The 17,838-nt window shown below is 43.2% G+C and overlaps 1 protein-coding gene across 3 annotated transcripts; it reads left to right on the top strand.

The window, feature by feature from the left end:
* The first annotated feature begins 442 nt into the window (after window positions 1-442).
* On the top strand, window positions 443-17,316 carry ifih1 (interferon induced with helicase C domain 1). 3 transcript variants are annotated; one of them, XR_006025298.1, is made up of 17 exons: window positions 443-1,064; window positions 1,481-1,652; window positions 1,843-2,013; window positions 2,301-2,372; window positions 6,333-6,586; window positions 7,096-7,306; window positions 9,240-9,457; window positions 10,072-10,173; window positions 10,583-10,706; window positions 11,248-11,463; window positions 11,656-11,912; window positions 12,088-12,237; window positions 14,745-14,906; window positions 15,130-15,323; window positions 16,043-16,136; window positions 16,264-17,055; window positions 17,115-17,316. XR_006025298.1 is itself a non-coding variant. In XM_042071391.1 (16 exons), the coding sequence occupies exons 1-16, from the start codon at window positions 630-632 to the stop codon at window positions 16,471-16,473; spliced, it is 3,042 nt and encodes a 1,013-aa protein (XP_041927325.1). In that variant the 5' UTR covers window positions 443-629; the 3' UTR covers window positions 16,474-17,316. The 3 variants fall into 3 exon arrangements, 2 of the variants coding, with proteins under 2 accessions (XP_041927325.1, XP_041927340.1); XM_042071391.1 differs by having other exon boundaries at window positions 16,264-17,316; XM_042071406.1 differs by lacking the exons at window positions 443-1,064; window positions 1,481-1,652; window positions 1,843-2,013; window positions 2,301-2,372 and adding an exon at window positions 2,446-2,759 and having other exon boundaries at window positions 16,264-17,316.
* Window positions 17,317-17,838: the final 522 nt, after the last annotated feature.

The following is a 17,838-nucleotide window of genomic DNA, read 5'->3' as shown; positions in this document are numbered from 1 at the left end:
TAGGCCTATAGAGAATTCATTAAGTCCATGAAAAAACGTTTTGTGATGTCAGTGAGTAGGCATCCAGCAAGATCCTGCATATTCATCAGTGACACTGACACAAAGAAGCAGGAATAAGTGGACATTTGTCACCTGTTCTAGGCCCATTTTACACTGGATCTTTAATTGGGCCAATAAATAGGATTATGGAATAATCCTATTTATGGGCTGTGTTCATTCCACCTAATATCACCACCAAATATCAGGCTCGAAATCTTCATTGACAGTCAATTAGGCTACAACAACACAGTAGCCTACGTTCAGTAACCTGCCTGCCTGTACCTTGCGTATTTGGAATAGATGCGCTGTGCACGCTCGCTCATGTCCCGCGCACGTTTGCGCCACATGATCATTGTGTCACTGTGTCATTTGTCAAGACCTAAACTATTTCCTGCCAAAACAGGCTTTCATATACATTAAAGTGACTCATTCTCCAAGTACACTAATACTGAATTCACCAATGAAGTTGAAGTCTGATGAAGTTTGTCTGATCGCAGCAGAAACGAAACCGAAACTAAACACAGCCTATTCGGCGCTAAGTATCTGTTTGCTGGTTGTTGCAATTTCGGTGTGAGGAGTGTGAGGACAAGATGTCTTCAAGCTGTGAAGAAGAAAACATTGGCCTCATTGAATTTTTCAGAAATCGATTACGAAGACTCATTCTCGTCGATCCTCTGCTGGATCGTTTACATTTTATAGAAGAGGATGATAAAGAATCGATCAGAGCTAAGTTACGGAACGAGGGCGACTTAGTAGCTGCAGACCAACTCATAAACATTATTTTAAAAGGTCCACGGACAGAAGGTTGGTTTAGGCAACTAATAAACGGTCTAGAAACAGTAGGCTGTAAGAATGCAGCTAATTATATCAACAACAGTCCCCCTACTCCGTCTTTGGAGGCCGAAAATGACAACTGTGTCAGGATGATACAACTTCTTCAGCCGACACTGGAAACAATGAAGACACGAGATGTCTGCATCAGCTGTCACACAATGGACATTTTAACTGACGAGGATCGCGAGAATGTAAGTAGTGCAGTCTCAGGAAGCATAGGCCTACTACAACCTTTTGACAGATCTCTGATAGCCTAGCTCACAGGGTGTGTAGCCCTTAGCCTATGTAGACTATTAGGGCAATCTTAGTAGGCTAGTGACTGAAATTTCTGCCCTATGAAATATCATAGGTGGCTAGGCATAGGCTACTTAGCCTGTAGGGTATCATAATATTTAAAAAACTGCTGTTAAAGCCAATTGGTCGTAGCGCCATAAACCTTTGAGCCTAGGACGTGAAGGCTTGTTTTTTAAGCTTGCAATCTGGGACAATGTCAGCAGAGGGCAGTAGACGCCCATTTCTATCTCAGCAGTGTCTGAAGTTATAGTCCTTGCAGATTAGAGTCTCAGAAATAGAATCATAAAGTACAACATTTCGCGTGTTGTTCTAGATTTTAGCAGAGACGGACAACTACGGAGGCCAAAGGGGTGCTCGTTTACTACTTAAAAGAGTTGTAAGGAATGAAGCTGGGTGGTATTCCACATTGCTCAAAGCTTTGCGCAAGACCGACCACTTCGACTTGGTCAAAGAACTCCAAGGAGAAGATCTGGTGGATGAGGAAGGTAAGAGTTGGAAACATCCCATGTTTGAGGTGTAATAATTACAATTCATAGCAAGTAAAACGTCAGCTTTATTAATAACATAGTTTGGCTGAGTTTGTCATAGTTACTCTGTTTACACTCACGCATATAGTAAAGACGGCATACATCTTACTGAAGACATTTATGTGCTCCTACTGATGGATTTCTTTAGATTCTGTGTCAGGTAAAGGGGACACACCGCAGGCTCTTAAAGATGACAAGGAACTTGCTGACAAACACCTCAAAAGGAACCAGGCTCCGCTTTCCCAAGTTGAGGCCCCTGCCAGCTTTCCGGAATCATCCCGTGATAGTATATTAGATTCCTTCTCAAGTGGCAGTTCAAGTAAGATGGAAAAACTCACATCCACCTTTTGTTTCTATGTTTTAAGATTTTGCCCCAATGTGTGTGTGTGTGTGTGTGTGTGTGTGTGTGTGTGTGTTTGTACTGTACGTTTTAAGATTTTGCCTAAATGTGTGTGTGTGTGTGTGTGAGAGAGAGAGAGAGATAGTGTGTGTTAGTAAGTTAAATCAATTAATGCGATCAATATGGGATTGTCATATTTTCTTTTTCATTGTACTGTGTCCAACATGATCCTGTCTTAACATTGTTCTCTCTCTGTTATTTTTTAGTGGACCTCTATAGTAACTTTCATCAGAATGAGACTAGTCATGCCAATGAAAGCATGGATTGCTCCTCAACAGGTACTACAACTCTCTTGGCAGTTACTTTTGAGTAAAATACTTGCACATGATCCATTTACAGTTTGAAACTTGCACTTTTAAATTGACAATAATGTTCCATGGACACGTGGGGCTCAGCCGAGCAGCACTGTGCAATGTGCAATATGCAGCTGTATATTTTTTCAGCGTGCAGCTTGTCTTGTATGAGCAGGATGTATCAGACATCACCACAGATTTCCCGTTCCCATCTGCATGTCGTGCATTGAGCAGTCACGAATCCTAGCTCCTCAACACGACACTGCAGCTTCAACGCCTGATGTGCAGCCTGCCTGCAGTGCGAATATGCATCTTGAAGCAATCATGCGTTAAACCCAAAGAGTCTTTTGGGAGGCTGGTGGTATGCAAAAGGTATTAACACCAGTCAAGTAAAAAATGTTGCACAGAATTTTCACACACTCCGGTCCAGGAGATCATCTTTCTGCCTTGTCTGTTGATACAGTCAGTGCTGGTGGAGCTGCATAGCTGGCAGCCTAGCTAACTGAATTGTTCAAGAGTCATCAGGAGTGTTTAAATAAGAGATTTCACCAGACTGTCATTGACAGGCTATGTCTGTAAGTAAGTCATGTAGTGTTTTTGCTATAGTGCTGATGATGATAATTAATACCCCATTTCCCCCAATCCCCCCACTTCCCCATTTGCGCCATCATAAGACTCATTATCAAATCATTCAACTGCAAAACAGCTTAAACTTAACAGATAATCACCTCTGAAATCTTCTGGTCCAGTAGACAGTATGCATTCATCTAAAGTCCAGCATTAGCTAATCCATAATGCATGGTTTTGCTTGACTGTGTTAGCAAGGTGGAGTTGGAGGCCCTGTGCTCTCAGGATACTGCTAGGCGTTTGTGGTGGCAGTGGAATGAAATGACTGAGAGTCACAGGAAAAAAGGGCTCCATGGGTTTGCCCTATTTGGCCCGAAGAATATGTTCCATGTGTCCCAGTGACTAACCACACAGAGGCTGGATAGTGTGGAGTACAGCCAGGCCTCTTAATTGCTAACACATGCTGTTGAGACTTAGAATGGGGACATGGGGGAAATTTGTTGGAAATTTGTCGCTTTGGTTTGTGTAATTCAGACTGCTGGATTCGGGTGTGGCAGTGACAATGTTATATGGTGTTATAAAGTAGATAAGTCACAGATAGATTCAATGCACGTTTGTTTTTTAACACTTTTTAGTTAGTTAGTTAGTTACTTAGTTAGTTACTTAGTTTGTTGCATACGCTTACTTCTCAGCCACCACTGAAATGTAACCTAACACTGCTAAGGTACTGTACGTGAGGGGTCCAGTAGTCTTAGCAGAACAGGATACTCTATCAGGATATGAGGAGCACATTTTAACTTATCGAGGTAGAATGATTGATCAAAACTATGTCATGGTTGCATGCTTACATGCGTGTGGGAATTGAAATGTGTTATAACAGCTGAAAGGGATTTCTTGGAGCCACTGTTTTACAATATATTTACAAAATCAACAGTATTTGTTAGCATTGTTGACGTTAGGACAAGGTTTCCACTATCTAAGACTGGTGAGTATGACATTCTGGTTTGGTGCTTACGTAATGCTGCCAGATGAGGTCTCTGTCATCATTGCTACCATGCACATAAAGGCATTTATGTGTTCAGACAGGGAAGCTAAGAGAAGGTTATGTTTACATCCTGTGCAAACACCCATGCTTATTATGTTTGTCAGATTGTAAACTCCCAAACATATCCTATCAGGGTCACCTAATCTTCAAAATGATGTTGTGAACCTGCAGATTACCTTCTGCATGCTAATGGGAGTGAATTTGTTGGAAATCTCTTTCTCTTTCTCTCCTACACACACACACACACACACACACACACACACACACACACACACACACTGGGATGGCCAGTATTTATGATACATGTATTTATTGTATTTCAAATACAAAATAGTATTTTGTCATTTTGACTTTATTGGGTTGAAGGAAATGGCTTCATATTTTGCATCAAAATACTTTATAGGTGTGTATTTTTGAAGTTTAAAAATACTGCCAAATATTTTTGGTAAAACCAATACTTTTGGTGATGTGATGACATCATAACAGTGAACAACAATGAATGTAGCTTCTGACTGGTGCTGACTTTGCCCACACTTGTGATCAGAATATTGAGATTCAGGAAGATGATCCAGTGCAAGATGAGTAACGTGCAGGATGCTCACACCCAATCCACTTCCTCTCTCACACCAATCCACTCACTCAACCACATGGTTACTTGCTCACCCACACTTATAAGTCACCTTTCTGAGCAATGTTAATGTTCCTGAGCATTGTTGTTCTGGTACGTTCCCTTTGAAATTGGGAATCTTATTTTTTTCTTTAATAAACTTTAATCATCAGTAGGCAATATAACACTATTTAGCACTAACGGTATCCAGTTAGTTGAAAAACAACTAAAGGTTCATGATCCTTCCTGATCAACAGCATTACACAGTGCAATGTGTAAAATGTGTTTTTTTGTAGTTTATTTTGATACACTTAAAATTAGGGTATTTAAGACACCTTATTATAACCTTTACCAAGCCAATTTGATGGTAAACAACCTTGTAATAGGGGAATCGTTCACCTAGCATAGACATACAGCATAGCCGTGGCGAGTCGCTAACGAGAGAACCAGTCATGCAACTTCAAAAACAGTCGACCCAAAGACATCTCGCGAGAATCGTTAAACATTACCTTGTCAGTAGATATAGCTATTGTGTACAGCGGGAACAAGCCACGAGAAGTAGGCCATTTACAACAGCAGAGTAAAACATAAATATATCGTGACTCTAGAGAGAGCTCTACAGTCGCCAAAAATACCTGAAACTGTATAGTATACCTTTAAAATACATTTTGATGTATATTTGCCCATCCCTACACACACACATACAGTTGAAACAATTCAGATCATTAATAATATCTTAAAAAAATGCATTCAACCATAGACTATATATATCTATATATACAGTCTATGCATTCAACAGTTAGAGGGAATGATTACCATTGAGAAATGATCCTAATTCCTGTATTTTAATGTCATGCAATTATGAATTATACGTCTGTCTGTCAGCACGCATTTCTATACAGAATTTAATATTCTATACTCTGTTTACTGTAATTCTGTATATATGCAGAATATCTCCTCCTGTTTGGGATTCTTGTAAAGACACTGTCTGAAGCCATCTAAATGCAGCCACTGCTAAAAGTAAACACAGCACAACAGCTTTACTCAAGTGGCTTTACCACACGCTAGCGCCAAGATTTTATGGTCACTGTTCCTTTCTCTTAAATCTATAATAGATGTATGTAATTTATGGAACAACCAAAAAGGCTCCATTAAAATAGAGCAAACCTGATAGAGATCTGTTTGGTAGTGCAGTTTGTAAGCCAGGCCGCAGGGAAAATCTCTAATGAAACTAGGCTTGGGAGAAGTGAAGTATTCGAAAGCCATGCAGGCCATGGTCTATTTCCTGTTGCTTTGGAGAACACAATAAGCACTATTCCCCCACTAGCATAGAAATAATCCAGGAAGTGCCACTCGAGTGATGCAGTCGGACACAGAGCCGAGACCTTCCATCATGGACTGCTGCCCCGCGGTACTGGATTAGGAGGGCTTACGCCAACCTCAGGAGATGTTGTTTTAAACGTGCCGTGTCCTGTGGTTCCCTAGAAAGAGCCGTGGAGTGGCCCCCCAACACCACACCAGCCCACCCCACCCCACCCCACATTCCAGTTTATATAATGGCAAACGTAGCGCGGCTTCATCCCGGGATGATGAGTGCCCAGAGGGGGACAAAGAGGTCGTAATTACAGGGTGTTGATGCAGACGCCGTCTGCCCGGCTGACCTGCCACTCGGCTGTCTCTCTCTCTCTCTCTCTCTCTCTCTCTCTCTCTCTCTCTCTCTTTGCAGACGGTGGCGATGGGGGGGCTGTGGTTGAGACTGAGGCGGCGATGGGCGCAACGGGAGGCCCAGACGAGGGGGACATCGTTCTGAGGGACTATCAGATGGAGGTGGCCCGGCCGGCCCTCGAAGGCCAGAACATCATCATCTGCCTGCCGACAGGAAGTGGGAAGACCAGAGTGGCCGTCTACATCACAAAGGAACATCTGGACAGCAGAAGGAGGAAGGAGCAGCCGGGGAAGGTTGTGGTGCTGGTGAATAAGGTGCGCGCATGCAGGCACATCAGCCATTCTTTCCTTCGTCCCTCATTGCTGTGTCTTAACGCAGATCAGATGTTTAAACTGCAGTTTCATTCACATATTTGCTATCATGCATTCCCACTTCCTGTGACCGTTTTTGGCATCATACAAATATTTGCTTGCCCATGGCCTTGTCTGTTTTTTTCAGTTATGGTTCAAGAAGGGGAAATTCATTTTCGTTGCACCAGACTTGCCGTCTGCAGAAATGATTCATCAGACTTAAAGCGTCTGACACAGCCCAAAATCTGGCCATCATGTAGTTTTAAGTGTTGACTTGTCTGAACTGCAGCAAACACACAGCTGGTGCAACACATTGTTTTTGTTGAGAGAGTAAACTCATTAGGCATTAGGAAATGTAAAGATAGTCAGATGTACAGTAAAGATGTACAGCTCTATCACATCACATGATCTCCATGGGCAATAAAGTAGGACATTTGATCTGTTCTTTGCAATGAGGTTGTGTTGATTTTCAGGTTCCACTGGTAGAGCAGCATTACTCCACTGAGTTTGGGAGGTTCTTACGGCACCAGTACAAAGTGGAACGGGTGAGCGGAGACTCTCAGCTGAAAATCTCTTTCCCGGAGGTCGTCAGAAAGAATGACATCATCATCTGCACGGCGCAAATCCTGGAAAACTCCTTTGCCAACGCCAAAAAAAAAGACGAGGACGGGATCTCGTTGTCAGGTCTGGCCCTCCCGTACCATCCCCATGCAGTTCCCTTAGTATTTTTCCCTCCCGTTATTGATCTGTGGTTGACAGATGTTATGGAGGAGAGGCTTTTTAGACTCTGTCTAAGCACTCTCAAGTGAATGATGTCCCCGGTGTTTTAGAGGTGATGGTGGGGGGAGGGGAGACTGAACAGGAATGACGCACCCTCCCCCACCCCAGGGATTTTTTCCTTTGACAGGTTTCTGTCATATACAGCCAGTTCTCTTTTCTCTGGAAGTCTGGCTGGCACTCTCTAACCCAAGGTGGAATTTCCCCAAGTGTAACAGATGCTGTTTGCTTCACGTCTTCCTGTGTCATATGATTATTATTTTATTTATTCTTTTTTTTGTAATTATTTGTTTGTTTTTTATTTTATGGGGGGCTGGCAAGTGTCTGGCCTGGAGTCGAGTCTGTTTAAGCCATCAGGGGGTGGCTCATCCAATCCGCCTGAGACCCCTTGTCACTGCGTCAAGTTTAATGTTCCACACCAGGGCTTTCTTTTGTGTTTGTGTTGGCCTCTAGGGCAGCACATGTAACACCGTTCAGAAAAAAAAAGAGTTGGATTTGTAAAATGAAACTCTCTGCATTAATCATAGCAGTGAAATGCATATTCTGACCTTTTTTGCTCTTTTTTGCACGTCTGAGTCACAGCCTGGGCGTAGAGGGAGAGGTTTAAGTTGCAATGTCGGTTTTCCTACAGGAGATATGAGACTTGGGTTGGCTGGGCTGGACTCCGCGCCAAGGCTGTGGTGTAAAATTGCAGTCGTGGAAAGAAAAAACGAGTGCTATACTCGTATTTGAAAATCTGCAAGATCTGGAAACAAAACAATGGCTTTCGGGATGGAGGTTGGCTTTCCAACAAGATAATCAACATGTAAACCTTACGCCTCAGCATAATTACAAATAGATGTTGTAGGGAGGCGTTCAAGATTCTGAGGTCTGTGGAAAAGTCAAGTGGGAGAAAGGGAGAGAGAGACAGGGACAGAGAGAGAGCAAGAGAGAGGGAGAGGGAGAGAGAGCGACAGAGGGAGAGAGAGACAGAGAGATAGCGAGAGAGAGTGAGAGAGAGAGAGGAAGAGAGAGAGGGACAGAGAGAGCGAGAGAGAGAGAGGGATAGAGAGAGAGAGCGAGAGAGAGAGAGACAGACAGGGCTTAAATTGTTCAGGCACCATGCCTGAATTCAGGCGTGAGCTGGTATGCTTAAGATTTGAAAATAGGCAATGAAACTTAAGTATATATGACGTCCTCATAAATGTCTGATAACTTCAGGCACAGACATGTCTATTGCTTTAAGCCCTGGACAGAGAGAGACAGAGAGAGAGAGAGCGAGAGAGCTGACGGAAGGACGGGTGAGTCAGAAAGGACCTCTTGGAAGGTTCATGTCCTCCGTAGCCAGGAGAGGTCCTGAACCCCTGGCTGAGAGGAGGGGTCTTCACTGGTTCTCATTAAAACGCATGTCAGCTGTGGGGCTGGATTTACGCTCCTCTCACGTCAGGTTTACAGCGTGACCCAAGACCTTCTCCTCTTTGACCTCCGCCAACTGCCACCATACACATACAACCCAACAATCCACGCAAGTTTGCTAAGTGATCATCAGCTTTTCCTTATAGGAGACCCATTAAACTCTTGAGTTCCCCTTCAGACCCCTTTGAGATTCTATAGTATAAGATCAACTTTAAGTGTCTTAACTATATTATATAATACATATTCATATAGTCCCTTAAATTAAGTAAATGTCTTTCTCCCTCGGCAGACATTTTCCATCATGTTGTATAGTGTAGTCTAGCAGCTGGTATAAAAAGTAGTGGAGTATCCAAGATTCCTCTAAATACTTCACAGAATAATGCTGACAGTGAACACTGAATCACCCTTTAATGAAGTGATTTACCTTTCCCCCCCCCCCTCATAGACATCACCCTCATGGTGATAGATGAGTGCCACCACACGCAGAAGGGGGGTGTCTACAACCACATCATGATCCGCTACCTGAGGCAGAAGCACCGCAACGCCCTACTGCTGAAGGAGCAGAAGGAGCCGCAGCCCATCCCTCAGATCTTGGGGCTGACCGCCTCGCCTGGCGTGGGAGGTGCCAAGACCCAGCAGAAGGCCGAGGAGCACATACTCAAGGTTCCCCCACCAGGGCTGGTCACTGCTGTGCTTGCTCTTTTCCTCCTGACCTCGTTTCTCTCCCTTTTTTCTCCCACGGCTGTATGTCCTCTCTTCCCTACATTCATTCATTGCCTTCCCTCCCTTTTTCTCCGTACTCCCTCCCTCTCTCTCACTCTCTCTCTCTCTCTCTCTCTCTCTCTCTTTACTACCTAACTTCCTCCATTCCTGCCACTCCCTGGTTTGTCTCTTGTTCACTTTCCCCCCCCACACTTGTACCGTAGATCAATCTGTTTCTAATGTTCCACATGGCCCCAGACTCCCAGCAGCTGTAAAGCTCCTCGTGCCATTCCTGCTATTGAAAGCAGATTGTTTTGTGAAACAAGAAACATACTGTATTTAGTTTGTTACTAACACACCAGAGGCCTCTCCTCTCAAGTGGTTTTCTAATCGTTGTTAGTGGGCGTAAATAGTATAGAGTCAGTTTTACCCACCAAATTAATGTTAAATAATAGAACTGTGGTACCATGGTGCAATGGTGTGATGCCACAAGTACTGTTGGTAGACTTGTGTCAGGACATATGAGTTGTCATCACAAAGCGTTCATTCCCTGTATGCTTTCATGTCATGTGCAGATCTGTGCTAATCTGGATGCTGTTACTATAAAGACGAAGAACTTAGCAGAGGAATCTAAAGCCCCTTTCAAAAGGATTGCAAGTGCTGACAAGAGGAAAGAGGTACCCCTTTAAAGCGCCAAACTTTCCATAGCTGTTCTCCACATACATACTAGTGGATATGACAAAGTCGTTGCAGTAGCAGCATAGCAAGTTGGCTGTCAGAAATGCCTGCAAACCGATCAGAGTTGAATTGTAGGTCTTTATAGCAACATTGTTACCTCTTCCAAACATTGAAGCCTGTGCTATTGAAAGGATTTTCTAACAAAGGGGAACCATATAAGCTGTAGTTTTATATTGAAGCAAATTACTATGTTTAAATTCACTTGATTTAAGAAATTGCTGGTATTGTGTTTCCCTTTGAATTATTAAATGTTTAGTGACATTCAATTAGAGTGTGCCAGAAGAAACCTCTTTCTTCAAATGTGGCTTTGTAAGTGCTCTCTCTCATCATACTCCCAACCATCGCAAGGATCCCTTCGGAGATGTCATCAAGGGTGTCATGGAGCAGATTCACGCTCATGTCGGGCTCAACTCGCTGTGTGAGTTCGGTACCCAGAACTATGAGCAGTGGGTGGTCCTGACAGAGCAGAATGGTGAGTTGCAGCAACATTTTCCGTAAGTCCTAGAGAAGACATACATGCCATTACTGAACCTTTTATTCTTTCAGAGAGTATATAGTGCATATACATATGCTCCATGGTTGCAGTTGCTGTACTTGCTTGAGAGAAGCTGACTTACTGGCACTTACAGGCAGAGAGTCAGTTTAACTGAAAAACCAAGGCCTCCTCGATCAGTTCTCCCTCAGTCTGATTACTAATCCATGTGTTTCACCGCTCTGGGGTTTTAATCAGGCTAGCTGGACAGCACATTCTTTTCTGAGTACCCAGAAAAAAAAGATGCCTACCCCCCAAAAGTCCCTATAGGTTTAGGAATACTCATTTCCAAAAAGAACATTTTTTTTTTAATGTTCCTGTGGCATAAATCATCCAAAGTCTGCAAAAAGCTTTTGAGTCGGAGAGCCTGCAGTGGAGTTCTGATTGAAGAGTCAGGGAGCAAGGATTCCTTCCTCTCTCCCTGTGTGTGCAGCGTGCTGCAGTCTTCAGTCGTCTCATTGGCTTGTTGTTTCCCATACAGCCGCTAAAGACGAAAACACGAAAGTGAGAGTGTGCGCCGAACACCTCCGCCAGTACAACGAGGCCCTGCACCAGAGCAACACCATCCGAATGTCAGATGCTTTCAGCTTCCTCGACAAGTACTACAACGAGGAGAGGAAGAAGAAGTACGACCCCGAGGAGGGCGAGTCCATCAACATCACCGACACTGAAAGATTCCTGTTCACGTTGTTCAAAGGTATTTCCATGACACAGAATAACTAGAGGCCAGGCTTTTTGAATTGCATTGCCGTTCAAAGAAGTCAGCCTCATGTTGAAATCTCACTAGCAATGCCCTGGGGATCGTTGGAATGTTTTTGCTAGTAGTTCGCTGTGTTGCTCACCGGCGTGACGTTGTCGTTTTTTTTTTTTTTTTTTTCTTTTTCCGCAGACAAGAAGGAAAAGCTGCGCGAGCTGACCAAGCAGGCCAAATACGAGAACAACAGCCTGGCCAAGCTGCGCGAGGTCATCCTGAAGGAGTTCACCACCCGGACGGAGGCCCGCGGCATCATCTTCACCCGCACGCGACTCAGCGCCATCGCCCTCAGCCAGTGGATCCAGGAGAACCCCAAGTTCGAGGAATGCGGAGTGCGGGCCAGCCATCTGATAGGAGGTGGAGACCAGAGCCTCGTGAAGCCCATGACCTCGGTGAGTGAGGCCCGAGTGAGCGACCGACGTAACCGAGTATTTGTTTTGTCTCTTCTCTTTCTCTGTTTGCTCTGCCTATCTGTTTCCAGCATGTCTGACTCTGTGAATGATAGGTTTGAATTCCATGTTGGGTCCAAGCGGCCTTTGGATGTGATTGTTGTTGTTCTCGGAACAGGCCGAGCAGAAGGATGTGCTGAAAAAGTTTCGCCAGGGGGAGATAAATCTGCTCATTGCAACAACGGTTGCAGAGGAGGGTCTGGATATAAAGGAGTGTAACATAGTTATCCGTTACTGCCTGGTCACCAATGAGATCGCCATGATTCAAGTAAGTCTGATGATTGTAAGAGGAAATTACGGATATATGAAGGATCTACAGTATATATAGTATATTTAGTGACCGTACACCAACAGAATGCACTGTCTGTTGCATTGTATTGCAGTTACTGTATACTGATATTGACATTTTATTGCAGGATTCTTATAGGAGGAGCAGTGTAATAGGGCAGAAGGGGCACAGACCTCTACTGCCATTTAACATTATCCTATGACAACTAGCACATATTTGCATGGAATAGCTCTGTCTTTTGATTATTTTGGTTGGCAGACCCACGCAGGAATAACTGACGCAACTGTTAGTCTATGCAGCTGCAGTCCCAAAGCTAACGTTAGCTGAGAAGCTGATGGAGAAAATGAAACATAAAATTGATATGCGGGCCCGATCTCATTAAAAAAACTAAATCAACCAAGGGATCACACAAAACTTTGTTGCGGTTCGGAGAGTTTGAGACCACTGCTTTAGATGCTAAAGGAACTTGCCAACATTTTGAGAAATTAGCTTATTCGCCTAGATAAGATGATACATACCCTTTTCGTCTCTGTGAGTACAGTGACTCAGTCTGACGCACCCACCGGTCAGGCGAAGCACTGGTATTTTGGATTTGCAGAAGTAAAACCGGAGCTTTTCAGGTGCTGCGTTTAAATCACTCTGCCCAAGTAGCAGTGCTTCTTCATCGTTTTTCGTTTTGATCTGTAGCCCCCCCGCTGGACTGCACCCCCCGAAAGGAGGGTAGGGCAGACACAGTTTTCTGTGAATATCTCGAGAACCGTAAGGTTTAGGAGGACCATTTTTTTTTTGTATGTTGATCTCAAGGGGCCATGTCAACCCATTCCATAACCACTCATTTCATGTATAGCGCCACCTAGTTAAACACAAAAAAGTAAAAATGAGGTGTTGTAATCGCAGGTATCTGTGACCTAACATAGTCAAAAATGCACGAAATTGGAAGTGTAGGATCATTTTGACACCCTCTGAATGCACGCCAAGTTTTGTGGAATTCCGTTCATGGGGGGCCACACAATAAATTAATTTATGTTACTATACACCAACTGGCCTGTAGGTGGCCGGAGACAGTTTTCTGTGAATATCTCGAGAACCGTAGGGCCTAGGAGGTCCACCTTTTTTTGTATGTTGGTCTTAAGGGGGCATGTCAACCCATCCCATTACCACTTATTTCATGTATAGAGCCACCTAGTTAAAAATTAAAAAGCAAAAAATTAGGTGTTTTCATCACAATATCTCTGGCTGACATGGTCAAAACTGCACGGAATTGAAAGTGTAGGATCATTATGACACCCTCCGAATGCATGCCAAGTTTTGTGAAATTTCGTTCATGGGGGGCCTTACAATAAAATAATTTATGTGTACATTTAGTGACCGTACACCAACAAGAATTCCCGGGACACTGAAAGACCGGGGTACATGAAACTTGGTGGGCATGATAGCATGGAACCATCGTTTTTCGTTTTGATCTGTAGCCCCCCCGCTGTACTGGACCCCCTGAAAGGAGGGTAGGGCAGACACAGTTTTCTGTGAATATCTTGAGAACCGTAGGGCCTAGGATGACCAATTTTTTCCGTATGTTTGCCTCCAGGGGTCATGTTAACCCATTCCATGTGCACTCATGTGCATAAACAGATACACACGCACACACATACATTCACAGTAATCATACGTATGACACATACTCACACAGTAGACATATGTACGCATGCATGCACATGCACAAACATACATACGCAGGCAAACACACAAGCACGCACACACACACACACACACACCCACACACATAAACATAAACGTGTACACGCACACATGCACACAATTCAAGAATTTCTCAGAATTATGAACAGGCAAGATGGGGGTGGGGTTGTATAAAATGAATTTTACATGTGAAATCTATGAACTAATCATGTTTTGGTACTTGTTGTCTAGCAGATACCAGTGAGAATTGAGGGTGGATAATGCAATTTAGTGAGACAGTTAGAATCATATAGGCCTTTCAGCGTGATTTATTTTTGTGGAAAAAATGTGCTGGACTGGGCGGAGGTCATATTTTGTACCGCTCTGTGGTACATCTAGTTTTACATTGGTATTTGTACAGTAACTATGCAAGTCACAACATGTAAATAAAAGAAATGTTTGGAGTTCTTTTGTTATTTTTGGGAGCTATAGGCTACTTGTTTCTGACCAACTCAATAAACTATGCTAGCCTAGGCTAACAGTAGGTGTGTCAGACTGAGTTACTGCATGCAGAGAGACGAGAAGGGTATATATCATCTTATCTAACTCTGGGGGAGACGGCAAATAATCTAATTTTCCAAAATGTTGGCATGTTCCTTTAAAGTAGCACCTCTCTCTTGTTCTGCTCTGGTCCTTTAAAGTAGCACCTCTCTCTTGTTCTGCTTTCTCATGTTATGTCTGCTGGCATGTCATATTGGGAGATGTACTGTATATGTGATGGAGGGCATGATAGAGCGAGTCTCTGTCCTCAGGCGCGAGGCCGAGGGAGAGCGGAGGACAGCAGCTACACTCTGGTGGAGACGGAGGGGTCGGGAGTGGCCGAGCGTGAAAGCGTTAACGAGTACCGGGAGAAGATGATGAGCAAAGGCATCGCCAGAGTGGTGAAGCTGCCCAAGGCAGAGTACGACAAGAAGGTGAGCATCTGACCTGTGCTGAGCGTGTTCGTCTCAGGGTGAGGGATGAACGAACTTTGGTGTATCACGTTTAACCAAACACTTAAGTCTGGTATTTAGCCAGAGTTCATCGTCTCATTTATTAAATTCTTCACCTGTAAGAAAGAAATCAACTTTTTTCGAATGTGGTGGGCTTGATTTGAGTATTGCAATGTAAGACACTTTTGTGGTTGTTTTTGATCAGATAAAAGACTTCCAGCTCCAGGTCATCATGGAGAAGAGAGTGCATGCCAAGAAGAAGAAGCAGAAGAGCATGCAGCAGGAAGAACCCTCCAAAGTCAGCTTCAGTTGCAGGCACTGTAACAAGGCCGTCTGCTCAGGAGAGAGCATCAAAGTCATTGAGAACATGCACCATGTCAACGTCACCCCTCGATTTCGGTGCGCCAGCTTCATATTTACTCACATAAGGACAGGATGTTTATCACACTCTCATTCTGTAATTAAACATAACCAATTGTGGTTATTGCCCTCAGGAATATGTTTCTATGTGGCCCTATCCTGTTCCACTGCATTCTTAGGGAAGAATGTGAACTTTTGCACTTCAAGCTTAACTTAAAAAGGCATTAAAGAGCTGTTGTCTACAACTAGCGGGATATACACGTATATGCCTTGCAACACAACTTGCACTGATAAAAGATAGCCAACTTCCAATACACCAGTATTTGGCCACACTCTGCTGTAAAATCTGTTCTTATATTTTCACTTGATTCAGATTAAGTTCAAAATGTAATGGCCTTTCCTTAGGACATGCCACACCTCTCCATCATGTTTCACGAGAATTGGGCCAGTATTTTATATGTGATGCTGCTTACAGTCAAACAGACAAACAAGCCATGTAGAATACATAACCTACTTGGCAGAGAACACTTGTCTGTAAATGAGTAAAAATTTAAAAATGTTATATATCAAGCCTTCCAGCATACACATTTGATTTTGGAAATCAGATGTTTGTTTTAATTAATTTGCGCAAATATGTTCTTTATTGTCCCCCTCTTCACCTTCACCTGTTTTCAGAGTGTACAAAGTCACTTGACTAATAATGTTTGGGAACAGAACACCTTTAATAATAATCTCTCACATTGGTTCTTTTTTTACAGTGATCTGTTCACAGTGCAAGAAAATGCTTCACTTCAAGAGAGACTGCTGGACTATGAGGCCAATGGAGTTATAGCATGCAAAGACTGTGGGCATGTATGTACATTTTATGCTATACTGAGTTGAACTCGCAGGTCATACTGCTCTCCTAGTGAGAATGTATTGAAGAGCCATGAACTCATGTAGCCGTCTGATGTTCTATGTGTTCTGTTCCCTCTGATAGAAATGGGGGTCCATGATGTTGTACAAATCGATTGACGTCCCCTGTCTTCACATCAAGAACTTTGTAGTGACGTACAACAGCAAAAACAAGGTCTTCAGCAAGTGGAGTGAACTTTCCATTCGGTTTCCAGCCTTTGACTACGCTGCGCATGCAGTGGACTTGGTGGATGAGAACCTGGAGGAGGAGGAGGAGGAGGAGGACACTATGTGACGTTAACAATAGTGAGACACTGTGTTTCATGGCCCAGATATGTAACAATGTACTGTGTGAGATTTCAGATTCCTCATACTTAAGGGGCCATACAGACAGGCCACATCTCTTAACTTCATACATACAACTTATCCATAAACATAAAGGAAATAAATGCACTTGTTTACCTACTGGACACAATCTTACAATGGCTTTCAGCAGGCAACCCAGGGGAGTGGGTGGGACATCTCTTGTCACAAAACACTGGCAACAACACTAGCTGCATGTAGTTCAAAGTGATGATCATTTTTAATCTGGGACTTGTATCTCAGTGTTCTGTGACAGATGCTGTCTGTGCTTCTGGCAAATGCTTGTTCATATTTGGGCTCAATGGCCAATCCAATTACACCTCTCCCCTCTATGCTCCCAAAGCAATGTGTTGTTTGACTGAAATACCGTATGGACAGTCCAAGCCACTTTGTTTCTGAGTACACACCCAGACTTAATGTAAGAATGCACGCACATCTGTATATTTCAATAGATACTGACTGATGCAAAAGGAAAAGAAAAAAATATGTGTGTTTACTGTGCTTTGCTCCCATGGTGATTAAATGATACAATGTTTCAACCACTCAGTTCTTCATCAGGTACAGTACATCAAGACTGTACACCTCGACTGGACTGAGAGGAGCAATTTGCTGAATTTGGCAAACAGTTTACTGGATTAGTCACTGACTGCACTTTTAATTCTGTAATTCAGATTGATCTATCTGTCATTGCTGTTAATGAGATTAATAACTGCATGACATATTATTTCTGGGGTAATCAACATAATTCATGGTAATAAATTATGATATCCTGGTGTGATGTGTTTTTGTGTTCATTGCGTGTATTCTTAAAATGTGTGTATATATATGTATATAAAAGCATGGCAGCTTTTCAATTGGTTTTGTTCCCTGCCTAATGATGATGGACACGGCTTAGCACTGCTCTTTAAACCCATGTCATCCTCCATCAAATGCACGAACAGCGTCGATTAAGCTATGCGTCAAGCCTAAAACGATACCTGTTAAGCATAGTCTAATGAACTGGGGGAAATACTTATGCAAATGTTTTCTTTTTCTATTGCACTGACATGTTTACCTTATTGATGGAGAGTAAAAAACGAGGATCCCTAAAGAGATTTTAAGACACCTGTTTCAGAGATCCACAGAGAATACCCATATGTCCCTGAACAAGTTCCATCTTTCCTTCACAACAACTGTCAGCACGTATGCTGCGGTTTGCTTTGACATTCTGACAAGTGGTCCTCTCTTATGTATTCAATGAATCAATCCTATACCACAAGTATGAATATTCAAACTTATTAGCCTAACAGCGTCAATC

Source organism: Alosa sapidissima, chromosome 2, assembly GCF_018492685.1.
Source record: "Alosa sapidissima isolate fAloSap1 chromosome 2, fAloSap1.pri, whole genome shotgun sequence".
NCBI classification, from domain to species: Eukaryota; Metazoa; Chordata; class Actinopteri; order Clupeiformes; family Clupeidae; genus Alosa; species Alosa sapidissima.
This window is presented reverse-complemented; position numbering and strand designations above follow the sequence as displayed.

Bases quoted from the DNA above. Each gene is read 5' to 3' on its own strand.
- ifih1 (XM_042071391.1), top strand. From the start codon at position 630: ATGTCTTCAAGCTGTGAAGAAGAAAACATTGGCCTCATTGAATTTTTC. The intron at 11,464-11,655 runs GTATTTCCATGA...CTTTTTCCGCAG, and splicing joins CCTGTTCACGTTGTTCAAAG to ACAAGAAGGAAAAGCTGCGC. The intron at 16,137-16,263 runs GTATGTACATTT...TCCCTCTGATAG, and splicing joins CATGCAAAGACTGTGGGCAT to AAATGGGGGTCCATGATGTT.